Below are 15,970 nucleotides of genomic sequence, written 5' to 3'. Positions count from 1 at the left end.
CTCAAATTTATCTTAACACTGTGAAGTATTTATATAATTTTTGTTTTTTTTTAGATCGAGTTTCACTCTGTCGCCAGGTTGGAGTGCAGTAGTGCAATCTCGGCTCACTGCAACCTCCGCCTCCCAGGTTCAAGCTATTCTCCTGCCTCAGCCTCCCAAGTAGCTGGAACTACAGGCGTGTGCCACACGCCCAGCTAATTTTTGTATTTTTAGTAGAGACCAGGTTTCACCATATTGACCAGGATGGTCTCGATCTCTTGACCTCGTGATCCGCCCACCTCGGCCTCCCAAAGTGTTGGGATTACAGGCGTGAGCCACCACCCCTGGCTAGTATTTATATAATTTCATAAGACTATTAGGAAAAACATCTTTAAACATTGTTGTCAGTAAACCTTAAAATTTTGGCCTTAAAGTGTTAAATGTAGCTGAATTTAAAATACTAATATTCTAGTTAGAATGTTCATTACAGTTTTTTTTTTTTTTTTTGAGACAGAGTCTTGTTCTGTCGCCCAGGCTGGAGTGCAGTGGCGCAATCTCCGCTCACTGCAAGCTCCGCCTCCCAGGTTCACGCCATTCTCCTGCCTCAGCCTCTCGAGTAGCTGGGACTACAGGCGCCCGCCACCAGGCTTGGCTAATTTTTTCTATTTTTAGTAGAGACGGGGTTTCACCGTGTTAGCTAGGATGGTCTCGATCTGCTGACCTCGTGATCCACCCGCCTCGGCCTCCCAAAGTGCTGGGATTACAGGTGTGAGCCACCGTGCCCGGCCCATTACAGTTTTTAATGGATATAGTCATAGATCATTTAATGACAGGATACATTCTGAGAAACACATTGTTAGGCGATTCTGTTGTGCAAACATAGAGTGTACTTACACAAATCTAGAATGGTATGTATATTTTTATTTACATATATTTTTTCATATAGAAATTCAAATGTCCCAGCACCATTACTGAATACCAGTAATGGCGATGTTTCTGGGACTTGATCTGCAGTACCACATTAAGTGCCATGTATCAGGTTTCTATACCTGCTCCATTATAATCTTCTTAAAAACATGGATGAAAATTTTGTATTCTAAAGTACAAATAGTCCTTTATACAAAGCTCTGAGCTGCCTATCAATGGTCAAATATAACTGATACTCATTTGGGCTTTTGTGACCACACCTTGTCCACCCTTTATTTTGACCAAAAGATTGTAGTTTCAGTGTCTATCATAGAAAGTGGAACTACATCACTTAAGGAATAATTTCAAACAATGCTTTTAGCATCTCATTTACTCCACTGGTGTTAACTCAGCATTAAAGGCTTTAAAAGGCAGGAAACAGTGAAATGTTAAAAGTTGCACACTGCCTTACACTCTACTCCCTAGTCACTTCAGTGCTAAGTAGCCCTCAGTCAGCCCCTTTCTTTTCTGGGGACATGCATCTTTTTTTTTTTTTCTTTTTTAAGAGACAGGGTCTTGTTATGTTGCCTAGACTGGAGTGCAGTGGCTATTCGCAGGCATGATCCCACTACTGATCAGCGCGGGAGTTTTGACCTGCTTGTTTCCAATCTGGGCCAGTTCACCCCTCATTAGTAAATCTGGTGGTCCCCCTTCCTGGGAGGTCACCATACTGATGCTGAACTTAGTGTGGACCCCCAGGTGGCATAGCACAGTACAGCCCAGAACTCTTGGACTCAAGCCATCTCCTGCCGCAGCTTCCCAAGTAGTTGGGACTACAGGCACGCACCACCGTACCTGGCGACATTCTTCATAAACACATTTCCTTTTGCTGCTTGCAGTTTGTTATTCCACTTTCATTTCTTTAACTCTCTTCTCAAACCATGGACAGTTATAAATCCCTTTCAGAATCTTTGTAGAAATAGTCTTACTACGTTGCCAGGTCTCAAATGCCTGGCCTCAAGTGATCCTACTGCCTCGGCCTCCCAAAGTGCTGGGATTACAGGCGTGAGCACCAAACCAAGCCCTTTTCAGAATCTTTATAATCCCAATTTACCTCTTTATCCTTCTCTAATTATTCTTCAAGTATTAACATTTATGTTAATGTTAACATTAGGAAATGTTAATGTTAACATTAACATTAAATGTTATCTGTCACATTTCCTAAATAAGCCAGTGCTTAAATATGTTATTGTTTCTCTAATCTTTCAGCTCTTATTTACAATGGCCTTGGTGTTTCTGTCATTAACTAGAGTTCTGTTTTTTTAGATGTTATAACCAACTAGCCAACCTACTTGAAAATGCAGAGGAAAACATTCAGAAGGTTCAAAGTTTACAACCTCATAAGATCAGCTTATTTGTGCTGTATGCTACATATAAGTGAGCTTTTAGAATTATTAGTAAAAAAAAAAAAAGCAAATATTCAAATTATATATAATGTTGGAGTGAACCAGTAAAGCAGCCTTAATTTTCCCTAACTCTATTTTCTTTAACACTTTATTATAAAAATCTTCAGTATAAAAAAATGTTAAATGTAGCTGAATTTTAAAGTGGAACATCCATGTACCCACTACCTAGATTCTACAGTTAGCAGTTAATTACACCTGCTTTGCCACATATATTTCCATCTATCCCCCAAGTATTTTGAATTTAACAAAGTATTTCAAAAAAAACCTGGAATATTCATACATGGGGTATTCTAATTAGCTAAAGTACAGCCAGAAAACCTTGGTTGAATACCTTTCATAAACAATTCTGTTTTCTTATTTTTGAAATTCAGGATCTGGTCTCAGGCATCACATGATTACAGGAACTTAAGAAATAGACCTGGATGGTTAAGGAGACTGGACTGAATGAACACTGACTCTAAGAGCCTTGAAAGTCTGGTAGAAAAGGGACATTTCCAGTCTTTAATAGTAATCCTTTCTAAAATTTGAGAGCATTAAATGCCTAGTCATTTGAAGAGTAAGGTTAATTTTGCTCAACTTTGGAAGGGATTGTTGAAAGCCCTTGTTTTATAGTTAGAAAATCCCCTCAAATTGTAACTTATCCAAAGTTTTGATGGGACCAAAAAGCCCTCTGATTCCATGTTGTCAAGTAAAGTGAAATAATAAAGATCTTGTATTTAAAAATCTTACTGTTAGTAGGCAATTGTGAGTTCAATTTAAATCAAACATTTGCAATTGGAAATAACCAAAAATCATCAAAATGGCTACAAAAAGGAAGAAATCACTTAAAAACCCTGAAAACAAAAAGGGAAAACGTTTTCGGCTGGGCTTGGTGGCTCACTCCTGTAATACCAACACTTTGTGAGGCCGAGGCCAGTGGATCACTTGAGCTCAGGAGTTTGAGACCAGCCTGGACAACACAGTGAAACCACATGTCCACGTCCCTGTAGTCCCAACTACTCAGGAGGCTGAGGTGGGAACATCACTTGAAACCAGGAGGCAGAGGTTGCAATGAACTGTGATCGCACCACTCATTGCACTCCAACCTGCATGACAGAGCAAAACCCTGTCTCAAATAGAAAAGGCCCAGTGGGGTGGCTTATGCCTGTAATCCCAGCACCTTGGGAGGCTGAGACAGGCAGATCACTTGAGGCCAGGAGTTCGAGACCAGCCTGGCCAACATGGCGAAACCCTGTGTTTACTAAAACTATCAAAGTTAGCCAAACAGGGCGGCGTGCACCTGTAGTCCCAGCTACTTGGGAAGCTGAGGCAGAATCACTTGAACCCAGGAGGTGGAGGTTGCAGTGAGCCAAGATTGCACCACTGCACTCCAGCTTGGGTGACAGAGCGAGACTCTGTCTCCAAAAAAAGAAAACATTTCTACTTGCCATCCCTTGCCCAAGATCCTAAAATGCCAAGATGCCAAGAACACATTTGTAATTTGCATTTGACAATGTCAGATTAACAAACTCTAATCTTGGAATAAGAGAACTATCTGTAATAATTTAGTAGGAGCAGCCATGTATATATAACCAGCTTTGGAGGAGTGTGATTATCATCTAGTGTCTTTACAACCAGACATAACACGTATTTTTCTGAATGCTAATTGTATTAGACTAAGAAAAATTACTTAACTTTCCTGAATCTTTTCTTCCACATTCATAAAAATATTGTGTGAATAACTAGAGAAATGAGGTATTTTTATCATTGTTTAATGTCATTTTGTCTTTTAAAGTATTGTTAAATGTTCAAGATTATCTGACCTCTTCTAATTAAATGCAGCTTGAATAGAACATGTAGCCTCCTTTGATAAATGTGTATCTGACTTTCATAAATTTTGTAGGTTGCTTCTATCAATTGTCCCACTTTGTCCCTTTTTACCATTACTAAATTCAGAAACTATGATTAATGCCACATAATCTATGATAAGCTATTCCTTTAATGAGGGAATTTAAAATTTGTGTAGCCAGTTCTACACTAAGCCCACATTATTATAAACCCTGCTCTAGAAAATGAATTCTAAAATCTCAACAGTGGACCCTCACTAAATGCAACACCTTTTATAAGTCTTAAATTGTTATTGAATTTGGTATTTTTATAATTCAAGTTAACAAAACAAGTAGTTCCTGAATTACATTATTTGTGTTTACACAATTCTGTCTCCTACACCATCTCATCTCACAACACAGGCATACTTTCTTTCCCCATTTGAAAACTTATGCAACAGTTTCCGGGAGATTTCTAGATTCAGAAGGAAAGAAGTACAACAATGAGAAAACAACTTGGAGGAGTTAGCTCAGGGATCAGACTCAGCAAGGCAATTCTGTGATTTTAAAATGTATTTAGTTTAGCAATGTCCTTCAAAAATTTAAATATAGGAGTATGATGGGACTATCAGCCTTTCATACCCAAGGATACATATACTTGATTCCTTCAACCTGAAGCAGATATTGATTGCATATAAATTGCCTTCCACCCACGAAAACAAAGGATAGTTTATCCAGCAATAAGATGAGGAGGGTTATTAGGAGATGAGAGAGCTGCAAGAAGAGATAAAGAGTTATAAAAGATCAGTTTCACCCAATTTCAAATTGTAGAAAAGGGAAGGAAACTTTATTCCTCCTTTGCACCAACTGGGCCCCTGCTATCAGAATTCAGAATTTAAATTAGAACTGTCTAATAACAGACTTTTACAGGTACAGAAAAAAAAAACAACCTCTATATAAGTTTCATGAGGAAATTATAATTCAACTACTATCACAGTGAAGTTGACAGTCCATAGGAGGCAGAGAGGATGAGGTCAAGACTACTGGTAAAGCATTATTATTATTATTATTATTATTATTTTTAGACAGGGAGTCTCACTCCGTTGCCCAGGCTGGAGTGCAGTGGCGTTATCTCGGCTCACTGCAACCTCTGCCTCCCGGGCTCAAGCGGTCCTCCTGCCTCGGCCTCCCAAGTAGCTCGGAACACAGGCATGTGCCACCACACCCGGCTAATTTTTGCATTTTTAGTAAAGACGGGGTTCCCTATGTCACGCAGGCTGGTCTCGAACTCCTGGACTCAAGTGATCTGCCCCCCTAGGCCTCCCAAAGTGCTGGGATTACAGGCATGAGCCACCGTGCCTGGCCTAAAAGCATTAAATCTTATGAGACAAAAAGAAAAGGATAGAGATAAAATATTCCACTCTCATTTCCCTGTTGTAATTACTGTTTTGTGCACTATTTACCAAAGCCATACCTCTGGATCTGACCTATTTTCTATCTACTTGCTGTGCCTTTCCACATGGATGTCCTAGAGGCACCCCAAAGTTCAACATGCCAAATCAAAATGACCTTCCTTTATAATTCTGATCCCCCTGCAATCCCCTAATTGGTAGATTTATCCTTCAAGTTGCTCAATTTCAAGTCTTTTCCTTACCCTCTATTCAGATGCTCAATCCTCAATTCTAGCTCTAAAACATTCCCCCAAATAAGCCCATACCTCTGATAATGCCCTCTAGGCCCTTTTCTCTTTTGAGCTACTGAAATATCCTCACCTGAGTAATCTGTTTCAAGCTTTCCCTTATCAAGCTGTCCTCCATATTTCTACGTTTTCTTTTTGAAGCAAGAATTCCATTCCCTTACTCATAAACCTTTGAGAACTGCCATGCTTACAAAATAAAGTTGAAGCTCTTCCGCGTGACACTGAAGGCCCTTCGTGTTCTTACCCCAATATACCTTTTAAAAACTTCCCTTCCTTTCTTACATTTCTCTTAAGCTACTGGACATTGTACATCTTTTTTTTTTTTTTTTTTTTTTTTTTTTTGACATGCAGTATCACTCATCGCTCAGGCTGGAGTGCAGTGGTACAATCTTGGCTCACTGCAACCTCCGCTTCCTGGGTTCAAGCGATTCACCTGCCTCAGCCTCCCGAGTAGCTGGAATTACAGGCACCCACCATCACACCCAGCTAATTTTTTGTATTTTTAGTAGAGACAGGGTTTCGCCATGTTGGGCAGGCTGGTTTCGAACTCCTGACCTCAGGTGATCCACCAGCCTCAGCCTCCCAAAGTGCTGGGATTCAGCGTTGTGCATCTTTTTACACCACCATCTGCTCAAAGTTTTACCTCACAATTTTTTTCCTTTTTTGTGTGTCAAATACTTATCTTTTAAGGCTCAACTCAGTGTATTTTATTTTTTTTATTTTTTTGAGATGGAGTCCTGCTCTGTCACCCAGGCTGGAATGCAGTGGCGCGATCTCGACTTACTGTAACCTCCGCCTCCCGAGTTCAAGCAATTTTCTGCCTCAACCTCCTGAGTAGCTGGGATTACAGGTGCCTGCCACCAAGCCCGACTAATTTTTTTCTATTTTTAGTAGAGACAAGGTTTTACCATCTTGGCCAGGCTAGTCTTGAACTCCTGACCTCGTGATCCATCCGCCTCAGCCTCCCTAGGTGCTGGGATTACAGGTGTGAGCCACCATGCCCAGCTCAACTCAGTGTTACTTTCTAAGGTGTCAGATTCCCAAAGAGAAAATTTTCTCACCAAAATTAGTCCCTTCACCCTAAGGGACTTTACCTTTTTCTCTCTTCAGGCATTTGTTGTTGTAGAGTGGGGAATACAGCTTGTATTTTAGTTATATTTGTCTTTTCTCCCCATCCCACCTAAACTTTCAGCTCTGCCATTTATCCTTCTATTTCCTGAACATACGTTACACATAAGCCCTCACACATTAAATTGCAGACATACTGCTCAAAATGACAAGAGCTGAGAAATGTTGGACAAGGAAAGAAGGGTGGTTGAGGCGGTAGGACTTATATTACATTGTGTAGGAATTTTTATAACCGTGTGCAAAAATGTGTTGTTAAAACCTGTTAATGTGTCCCTTTCTAGAATCACAAACTGATTTGGGAGAGATGTCAGAACTCACTGTAGTCAGTCATTAGTATTAATATTTACAACACATTACTAACAAAAGCTAAAATTGGTGACTAAAAATTGGGGGCATCTTCAAACTAAACTTCTAAATGAGCTTCCCTTCCATTTGTGAGGAAGGTGTATCTGCATTTCTAAGGAAGGAATGGTGACTCACACAAAACATCAAACAGAAGTTCCTTTGTATATTCGATCTTCTTTACTTGACCTGATTGCTTAACATTCCCACTCAAAATCTGTCTCCCTTACTTTCTCTTGGCCTTTTTTTTGAGACAGCGTCTGTTACCCAGGCTGGAGTGCAGTGGCCTGATCCTAGCTCATTGCAATCTCCACTTCTCAGGCTCAAGAGATCCTCCCGTCTCAGCCTCTAGAGTAGTCAAGTACTATGCTCAAAAACCTCAATGCTGCTCCTGGTAAGAAAATGTAGATTATGGCCAGGCATGGCGGCTCACATTCAGCCAGTAAACTAGAAGTCAAAAAAATCTAACCACACAAAATCATCTCCTAGTCACACATTCAAACATGAGAAACAGTCACACACAAAGAGTCAAGACTATTTTAAAAGGGGGGGCCAAATTATTATTATTTTAAAATTTGATTACAACCAATTTTGTTGGCATTAAAATTAGAGGCATTAAGCTGGAATGGATATATACCAAAACCAGAAATTGAGTTTAGCAAAAATGGGAATAGGAGTTGTTCAGTAATTTCAGATTAGAAATCAATTTAGAGAAACAAACCCCATGCTTACATTGATTGTGCCACAGATTTAAACTTCAGTAGTGCATTAGTAAACTGTTCACATTTAGATCTTCACCTTGAGATTTGACAGCTGTTTCTTGAAAAAAATCTCAGTACCTTGTGCAAATAAAATCGGTCTTCCATGTGCCTTAGCACACACTTAAAATTTATCCATTGTATATATACAAAACACCTGCAATGTGGGCAGGGCAAAATACATACTTTCATAACAAAACTATAATATACCTCTCAAGTATGAACAATATACACATAATACATGGTATACAGTATTTACAAAATATAAAATATAATACAAGCTGTTTGTATGTAATTTTTTAAACTCATCTTTTCCAATTGTATTTTGCAACAAGGCAAATTTCCATTTCTGTACCAATTTTCTCAAGAGTCCAGGGATATGGGAAAAATTATGTTTTACACACATACTGAAATCTGAAATCTAAGTTTGAACTTTGAGGAGCGTTTTTAAGTGTACTGCCATCAGCTCCCTGTTTTGGTTGGAATTTTCAACAGTGCTTCCCATCCAGTGACTAGGAGGCTTTGGAAGAACACTAGGAGAAGGTGGATCACTAAACTTTGCCCCAGCATAATTTTCCTTTTGGCTCACTTCAGTTAGAAATGCTGATTTCTTCAAATGCGAATTTTTAATGTTCTCGGTATTTTTAAAAGGCTTTTTTTCCTGCTTCTGAATTCTGTCAGATGAAACAGAATCCTGCCAAAAGCTGTTTTCATTTCTTTTTGCAGAGGTGATCTTGGTTAGTGGCAAGTTATATTTGCTTTTCTGTCTGTTTATCTTTGGTTGCTCATACAAGTGTATACCATGAACAAGCTGGCCATGGGGAAGGACAATTTTCTCCGATTTTCCCATCTTTGATTTTAAAACCTACAAAGACAAGAACACAAAAGTAAATATAGTTCCTAGATAAAAATCAGTTATGAACCTCGTATCACATATCTAGTTTTGTTGTGTTTAAGTTTGCCCACAGCCATAGAAAAGAACAAAATTATGTTCTTTGTGACAACACGTATGTAGCTGGGGGCCATTACCGTAGACGAATTAATGCAGAAACAGAAAACCAAATATCGCAAGTTCTCAATTACAAGTGAATTTGGGAGCTAAACACTGGGTACAACATGGATATAAAGTGGGGAACAACAACAGACACTAGGCACTACTAGAAGGGGGGTTGAGAGAGAGAGGGGGACCTACTGGGTACTATGCTCACTACCTGGAATGGGATCATTCATACTCCAAACCTCAGCATCACGAAATATACCCATGTAGCAAACCTGCACAAGTACCTCCTTGATCTAAAATAAAAGCTGAAAATTACAAAAACTTTAATTGGGCATGGTGGCTCACGCCTGTAATCCCAGCACTTTGGGAGGTCAAGGCAAGCAGATCGCTCAAGCTCAAGGAGTTCGAGACCAGCCTGGGCAACATAGCGAAACCCCATGTCTACTACAAATATAAAAATCAGCCCGGCGTGGTAACACGCGCCTTGGGAGGCTGGCTGAGGCGGGATCCCTTCAGCCTGGGAAGGGGAGGCTGCAGCGAGCAGAGATCGATCGTGCCACTGCATTCCAGCCTGGAGTGCGATAGAGGCAGACTCTGTCTCAAGAAAAAAAAAAAAAAAAAAAAAAACTTAAATTTCCCTTGACTTTTAAGTTCACTCTTGTTCGCCACTAAAAATGCAGTTAATCACCACTGCTAGTTACCAGTATGCAACGTGAACCAGTTCTAAAATGTCAAACTAAAAAAAGTCTGAAATAACCCAAGTCCACCTTTCTACAACTGTAAGGAAGACTAATGAGCTCTCTTCCAAATACGAGTGCCAGAAACAATCTTTGCTGTGTACCTCCTTTCTGGTTTAGTAACTGCTTCAAGAACGCTGCTTCACTAATCTTAATCTTTCCCAACTTAAGTGGGCCTTATAGGAAGTCTTGAAAGGATGGAAAAGCGTAAGGTAATCCACTAGATCACTGCACTACCAACACTTGTAACGCGGTAGTAAGCAAGACACGACATGAAAGAGGACCACAACTTTCCACGTTAATAAGGTTCACTGCCAGAGCTCCCTGGTTAGTACCTGTTCTAGAAAACAGGCCAGGAAACAAGCACAAAAGCTTTTAGCTAATCACGGATATTTCAAAAGTCGTGGAATTTTAAAAGGGAGACATTGAGACGATAATTTAAAGAAACAAGGTGGGCAAATTTTTTCCCAAGGGCACAGATAAACCGCAAATCTCTAATTCAATGCAACATTCTTCACTAAATAACGGGAACTTTTTCATTTCATTATTACGAAGATTAAGTCATTGAACTTAAGTCCATCAAACGTTATTCTGACATGATTTTGAAATCATTTCGTAGACTTAATCCCATTTAAACTTCTATCCATTTTATCCTAATGCAATAGCACTGCAATCAGACGGGCTAAGTCAATTCAATTGCTAACTCTTCTGAAAACTTACTCTGGACACACTAACACGAAGTACACAGTGGCAACAGTAATAAAATCAGTTTTGTGCGGCTCCTGCCAACTCTTAACTTGGAACCACTAAGTAGGTCAGGCCCGAGGCGGGCAGAGCCCCAACTGGACTGCGCGTCCCACACGGGGCACCTCACATTTTGGCACAACTCCAACCAAACGAAACCCAGCCGCTCGGAGCCCACTCCACCCCCTACGGCGGGACGTTAGAGGCCGTCTCCGCGTTTCACCGACTAGGACTGGGGCTCCCGATAGCAGGGAGGCCGAAAGCCGGGCCCAGTCCTTCCCCATCTGCCCCCACCCGGCCTCGCCTCCTTCATGGGCGCCGGAGCGCCGGGCACGTAGCGCGCGCTGACGTCAGCCCTCCCGCGGGCCCCGTCCCTGCCCCCACCCCGCCGCGCGCCCGGAACGCCGAAACCCCCTGGAACGCCGCCAGCCTTCTAAATCGGGGCTGTTGCTGGGGCGCAGCGGCGCTTCTCATTGGCCGACTCCTGGGAGCCAATCAGAAGCGCCAGCGCATGCCTCCTCTTCCCCCTTCTTCCCCCAAAGCAAGAATGGAGCGGGCGTCACGGAAACTTCCCTCCCGAGTAAACAGCCGCCCCCCCCCACCCCGCCCCCACCCGCCCGACCCCGCGGGTGCAGGGTCTGCAGCCCCAGAGCTCGGCCGCGACCGTCTAAGGGCCCGACTCACCAACGGCCCCCTGGCGGCCTTACCTCTTTCCTGAGCGGGGTTTGGCCCGGAGCCGCGGGCCGCAGCGGGGCAAGGTCGGGGCTGGCTCCCTCCGTGCCGGCTGCGGCTGCAGGACTCGGGGCCAAGGCGGCGGCCGGGCCCGGGACCTCCTGCGCTCCGCTCGGGCCGGTCGCGGGGCTCCGGCCGCCCTCCAGACTCGGCCGGTGCTGCTGGTACTGGTGGAAGCGGCTGGGCAGCTGCCCTGCGGGGCTGGCCCGCACCTTCTTCTTTCGCCGCTTCTTCGGCGCTGCCCGAGGAGTGCCTCCCGCCACGGCGAGGCTGCGGTTGGGCAGAGCTGCTGGAGCGCGAGGCTGGGGGGTCAGACACGGGCCATCTCCCCCTAGGAAATGAGGGAGGAAGAGGGTCGGGGGCAGTGCCCGGGGGTCCGGGATCCGGGGTAAAGGAGGCGGAGCCGTGGTCACCATCGGGAGGGCCCCGAAGTAACCTCGGGAGGAAAAGCCAAGCGGCGCAAGGCGGCCACCCAGGACGAGCGGCTCCCGCTGCGGGACGGAGACGACAGTCATAGCGCTAGGAAGCTTGTCGCTCAGCAACGAAGAGAGGAGGAGAAGGTGAAGCCAGTGAAGATAGGGTGGCGGCGATGGATGCTGCTAGGAGAGCCAGAGAAGATCGCGGAACATGACTCGGGCGGTGGCGGCGCAGCAACAAATAGCCACAGCCCCAGCTCCGAGTGTTGTTATCGGAAGCTCCGCCCCGCGTCCGCCCACTTTCCTGCGAAAGCCCAATTAGAGTGCGACAAGGCAGGCCACGCCCCCTCGCTCCGCCTCCGCCGCTTCGGGTAGACACACACAAACAACCAGCTTGCTGCAGCCTGGCACAAAGAGCGCGCACTGCGCAGGCGCTGCCAGCGAGCTCTTTTGGGAAGAATCGGTCCCGCGAACAATGAAATTGGGTTTCCGCCCCACCCTCTTTACCCCTCCCCAGCACGCCCCCGCGCTTCGCCCGGCTAGGGAGTGGTGGTACTGAAATGTCCCGGCGGAGTTTGTTGATGGGGGTGGGGAAGGGAGGGGGCAGGGGGAGGGCGGCAGGAAGAACGGGGGCTGGGACGAGGGGACGACTTTGGCAAGGCCACGGTTGCCTCCTCCGCTGCTGACCTTGGGGAAGTATCCGTTTTATTTTCAGCCCAACATAACAGCGTTATCATTTTAAAACAAAGATTTCTAAGTACGCTGTAAGGATTTCTTCCCTAGCAATCGTGAAGAAAATCAGTCTACATTTAAATTTTATCTACTGAAGTATGGCTCACGATTCTTTCATTTACTTGGTTCGGCATCGCTGCTTATTAGTCTCGGTGATCAGAGTAAAAATCAAAGTGACTTACTGATTGAATTAGCCCCTCGATGTATAAAAAGTTCTCCGTAAATCCATAAATGGAAGTTGGAGTTTTTACTGATTTCATACTTGAAGGATTGTGAGACTTTGGGATCGCAACATTGTGCCTGGTTACTTGAGGAGGCGGCAAGCCGGCTTGCATCTCAAAGGGAGAAAGTGAAACAGCTCTGCAACATAGAGTATTTTGTTAGCTGCGCGTGAATAGAAATTTTTCGTGATCTCCCCGCACTGCTCAACCACAAAAAAGAATTGTGGCCATAATTTATCAAGCATTTATGTTCCAGGAACTGTTCTTTACATAGATTGTCTCACTTTAACCTCACAACAACCCTTACGAATAGGTACTAAGAAAAATAGATCAGACCTCAGCTCTGCGAAGTAGGCAGGCTGTCATTCTCTTCCTTTCACTACTAATGCCTGGGGCAATTGTTTAAAGGCATTTTGTTCCTGATTAGCCGCCTACGCATTATCTTTAAGTTTCTGAAATTTAAGATACAAAGAACAATGTATAGCTAGTCAAGAGCCCACGATATTTTAATATAAATTGGTAAACAATTTAGGAGCTGCCTCTTTTCCTTTAAAAACCTACTTGTAACTTGCTAATCCGAGTGTATATTCAGGGCAGCTTGAATCTATGGTCCTGGGTTGCAGTCCTCAAGCTTGGCCTGATTTTGCCTCAGCTTCTTTGTAGAGGGACAGTACTGTATTTTATTCCCATTTTACAGCTGGGGAAACAGGCTTAGAAAGGCTAAAGGACTTGTCAAAGATCAAACGGTAAGTTAACATCAGAATTTGATCTCCAGTCCAGGTACTGCAAGTCAAAAGTTTTAATTTTTTTTTTTTTTTGAGACGGCGTGTCACTCTGTGGCCAGGCTGCAGTGCAGTGGCACCATCTCGGCTTACAGCAACCTCCGTCTCCCTGGTTCAAGAGATTCTCCTGCCTCAGCCTCCCTAGTAGCTGGGATTACAGGCACCCGCCACGCCCAGCTAATTTCTGTATTTTTTAGTAGAGACGGGGTTTCACCTTGTTGGCCAGGATGGTCTTGATCTCCTGACCTCGTGATCCGCCCTCGTGATCCGCCCTCCTCGGCCTTCCAAAGTGCTGGGATTACAGGCGTGAGCCACCTCACCCAGCCTATTGCTTAGATCTGTAATGTCTAAGGTGTGAGGGACACCTGTGTGAAAAGAGGAACACTTAATCAAACTTCTATTTTGCTTTTTTTTTTTTAGACGGTGTCTCACTGTGTTGCCCAGGCTGGAGTGTAGTAGTGTGATCTTGGCTCGGCTCACTGCAACCTCCACCTCCCAGGTTCAAGTGATTCTCCTGCCCCAGCCTCCTGAGTAGCTGGGATTACAGGTGCATGCCACCATGCCTGGCCAATTTTTGTATTTTTAGTAGAGATGGGGTTTCACCATGTTGGCCAGGCTGGTCTCAAACTCCTGACCTCAGGTGACTCGCCCGCCTCAGCTTCCCAAAGTGTTGGGATTATAGGCGTGAGCCACCGCACCCGGCCTTCTGTTTTGCTTAATGCTCAAATTATTAATCTTTCAAATTTATAAAATAATAGTCTTCTAAACATAAAACAACCAGGAAATCAAAATGTTTTTGTTTAGCAAGTAAAAATTTTCCTAACATTTCAGCATTGATTACAAAACTTATTTTATAATGTACTCTGAAGAGTTTAAATAAAAATCTAAAATTTGTGTTAAAAAGCAAAATATGCACAAATTTTCACAATAATGACAAATTTATGACACTTGGAGTGCTTATAAAGTATTGTTACCATAGATTGAAATTAATGTCTCCATTATCCCTATACTTATATCTCTCTGGGGTTACAGGTTTGTACAGGTTATAATTTGCATGAGGGTACCTGGCCAAAGAGTCAAGGGAGAGCTGAAACAGAGCTTTGACTCTGCTCTTGAAGACATCTTCCCAGGAGCTGGGGCCATCTGGTCATCGCTATGATTTGAATGTTTGTGTCTTCCCCAGATTCCTATGTTGAAACCTAATAACCAGTGTGATAATGTTAGGACGTGGGGTCTTTGGGGAGTGATTAGGTCATCAGGTTGGAGCCCTCATGCATATGATTAGAGGCCACAGAGGCCCCTCCTCCTTATACCACTGAGGACACAGCAAGAAGTCTGCAGTTTGCAACCCAGAAGAGGGACCTCACCAGAACCTGACCAGCTGGCACCCTGATCTTGAACATCCCGGTCTCTGGAAGTGTGAGAAATAAATCTCTGTTGTTTGTTATCTACCCAGTTTATGATATTTTGTTTTAGCAGCCAGAATGGACTAAGGTGGCTTTTTCTTATTGGTATGAAGGTGTCAAAAGGACTAATGGCAGCCTTAGGGTACAATAATAATGATGGACATTTGATTCTATTTCATCCTAGATATAAAACCAAAAGAAAAAGCGTGTCATGGCCAGGTGCAGTGGCTCACGCCTGTAATCCCAAAACTTTGGGAGGCCGAGGTGGGAGGATCACTTGAGCTCAAGAATTTGAGACCAGCCTGGGCAAAATGGCAAAACCCACAAAAATTAGCTGGATGTGGTGGTGCCCACCTGTCATCCCAGCTACTCAGGAGACTTGAGGTGGAAGGATGGCTTGAGCCCAGGAGGTCAAGGCTGCAGGGAGCCATAATTGCGCCACTGCAGTCTAGCCTGGGTGACAGAGTGAGACCCTGTTTCAAAAAAAGAAAAAGCATGTCATTTAGACCAGCTGATGTTTTAGCTGGGTAACAGTCTCCATTATGCCTTCCTTACCTGAGCCTTGCTCTCATTGTATACATTGATCAAGTTTTTAAAAATCCTTGCCATTTGCAGAATGTATTTCTTTATTTAGTTTATGGAGATAGGGTCTTGCTCTGTTGACCAGGCTGGAGTGCAGTGGCACGATCATAGCTCACTGTATCAAACTCCTGGGCTCAAGGAACCCTACCACCTCAGGTTCCTGAGTAGCTGGGACTACAGGCAAGTACCACCACACCTAGCTAATTTTTAAATTTTTTATAGAGACAGGGTCTTGCTTGTTGCCCAGGCTGGTCTTGAGCTTCTGGCCTCAAGCAGTTCTCCCACCAGTGCCTCCCAAAGCGCTGGCATAAGCCAATGCCCCTGGCCCTGCAGAACTTTTAATTTCTAGTAAATTGATGCCTCTCCCTGAAATACGGTGTATTTTTTCAAGTTTCAGTTGGCTAGCCTTGCAGAACCTAGTTTCTTATCATTATGTATTGACCTGGCCTGTTAACCATTTTTGTAGACTGATTTTGCCTCATTAACTTGTTATGATTAATAGAGTCATTGAAAGGGTTCATCATGCATGAGGCAG

General features: G+C 43.7%; 1 protein-coding gene across 1 annotated transcript; it reads right to left on the bottom strand.

Annotated features, from left to right (window-relative positions):
• Positions 1–7,862: 7,862 nt before the first annotated feature.
• PNRC1 (proline rich nuclear receptor coactivator 1) lies at positions 7,863–14,891 on the bottom strand. The gene is made up of 2 exons (XM_001157428.8): positions 11,272–14,891; positions 7,863–8,948 (listed from the first exon to the last, which is right to left on the bottom strand). The coding sequence occupies exons 1-2, from the start codon at positions 11,809–11,811 to the stop codon at positions 8,505–8,507; spliced, it is 984 nt and encodes a 327-aa protein (XP_001157428.1). The 5' UTR covers positions 11,812–14,891; the 3' UTR covers positions 7,863–8,504.
• Positions 14,892–15,970: the final 1,079 nt, after the last annotated feature.

The sequence above is a fragment of the Pan troglodytes genome, chromosome 5 (genome assembly GCF_028858775.2).
Source record: "Pan troglodytes isolate AG18354 chromosome 5, NHGRI_mPanTro3-v2.0_pri, whole genome shotgun sequence".
NCBI classification, from domain to species: domain Eukaryota; kingdom Metazoa; phylum Chordata; class Mammalia; order Primates; family Hominidae; genus Pan; species Pan troglodytes.
The sequence above is the reverse complement of the archived record's forward strand: the minus strand, read 5'-3'. Positions and strand labels throughout refer to the sequence as shown.

What these genes read in the sequence shown, in the direction of transcription:
- PNRC1 (XM_001157428.8), bottom strand. Translation starts at nt 11,811, where the DNA reads ATGACTGTCGTCTCCGTCCCGCAGCGGGAGCCGCTCGTCCTGGGTGGC. An exon ending in AAACCCCGCTCAGGAAAGAG is followed by an intron (nt 8,949 to 11,271) that starts GTAAGGCCGCCA and finishes TTGTCTTTGTAG; the next exon opens with GTTTTAAAATCAAAGATGGG.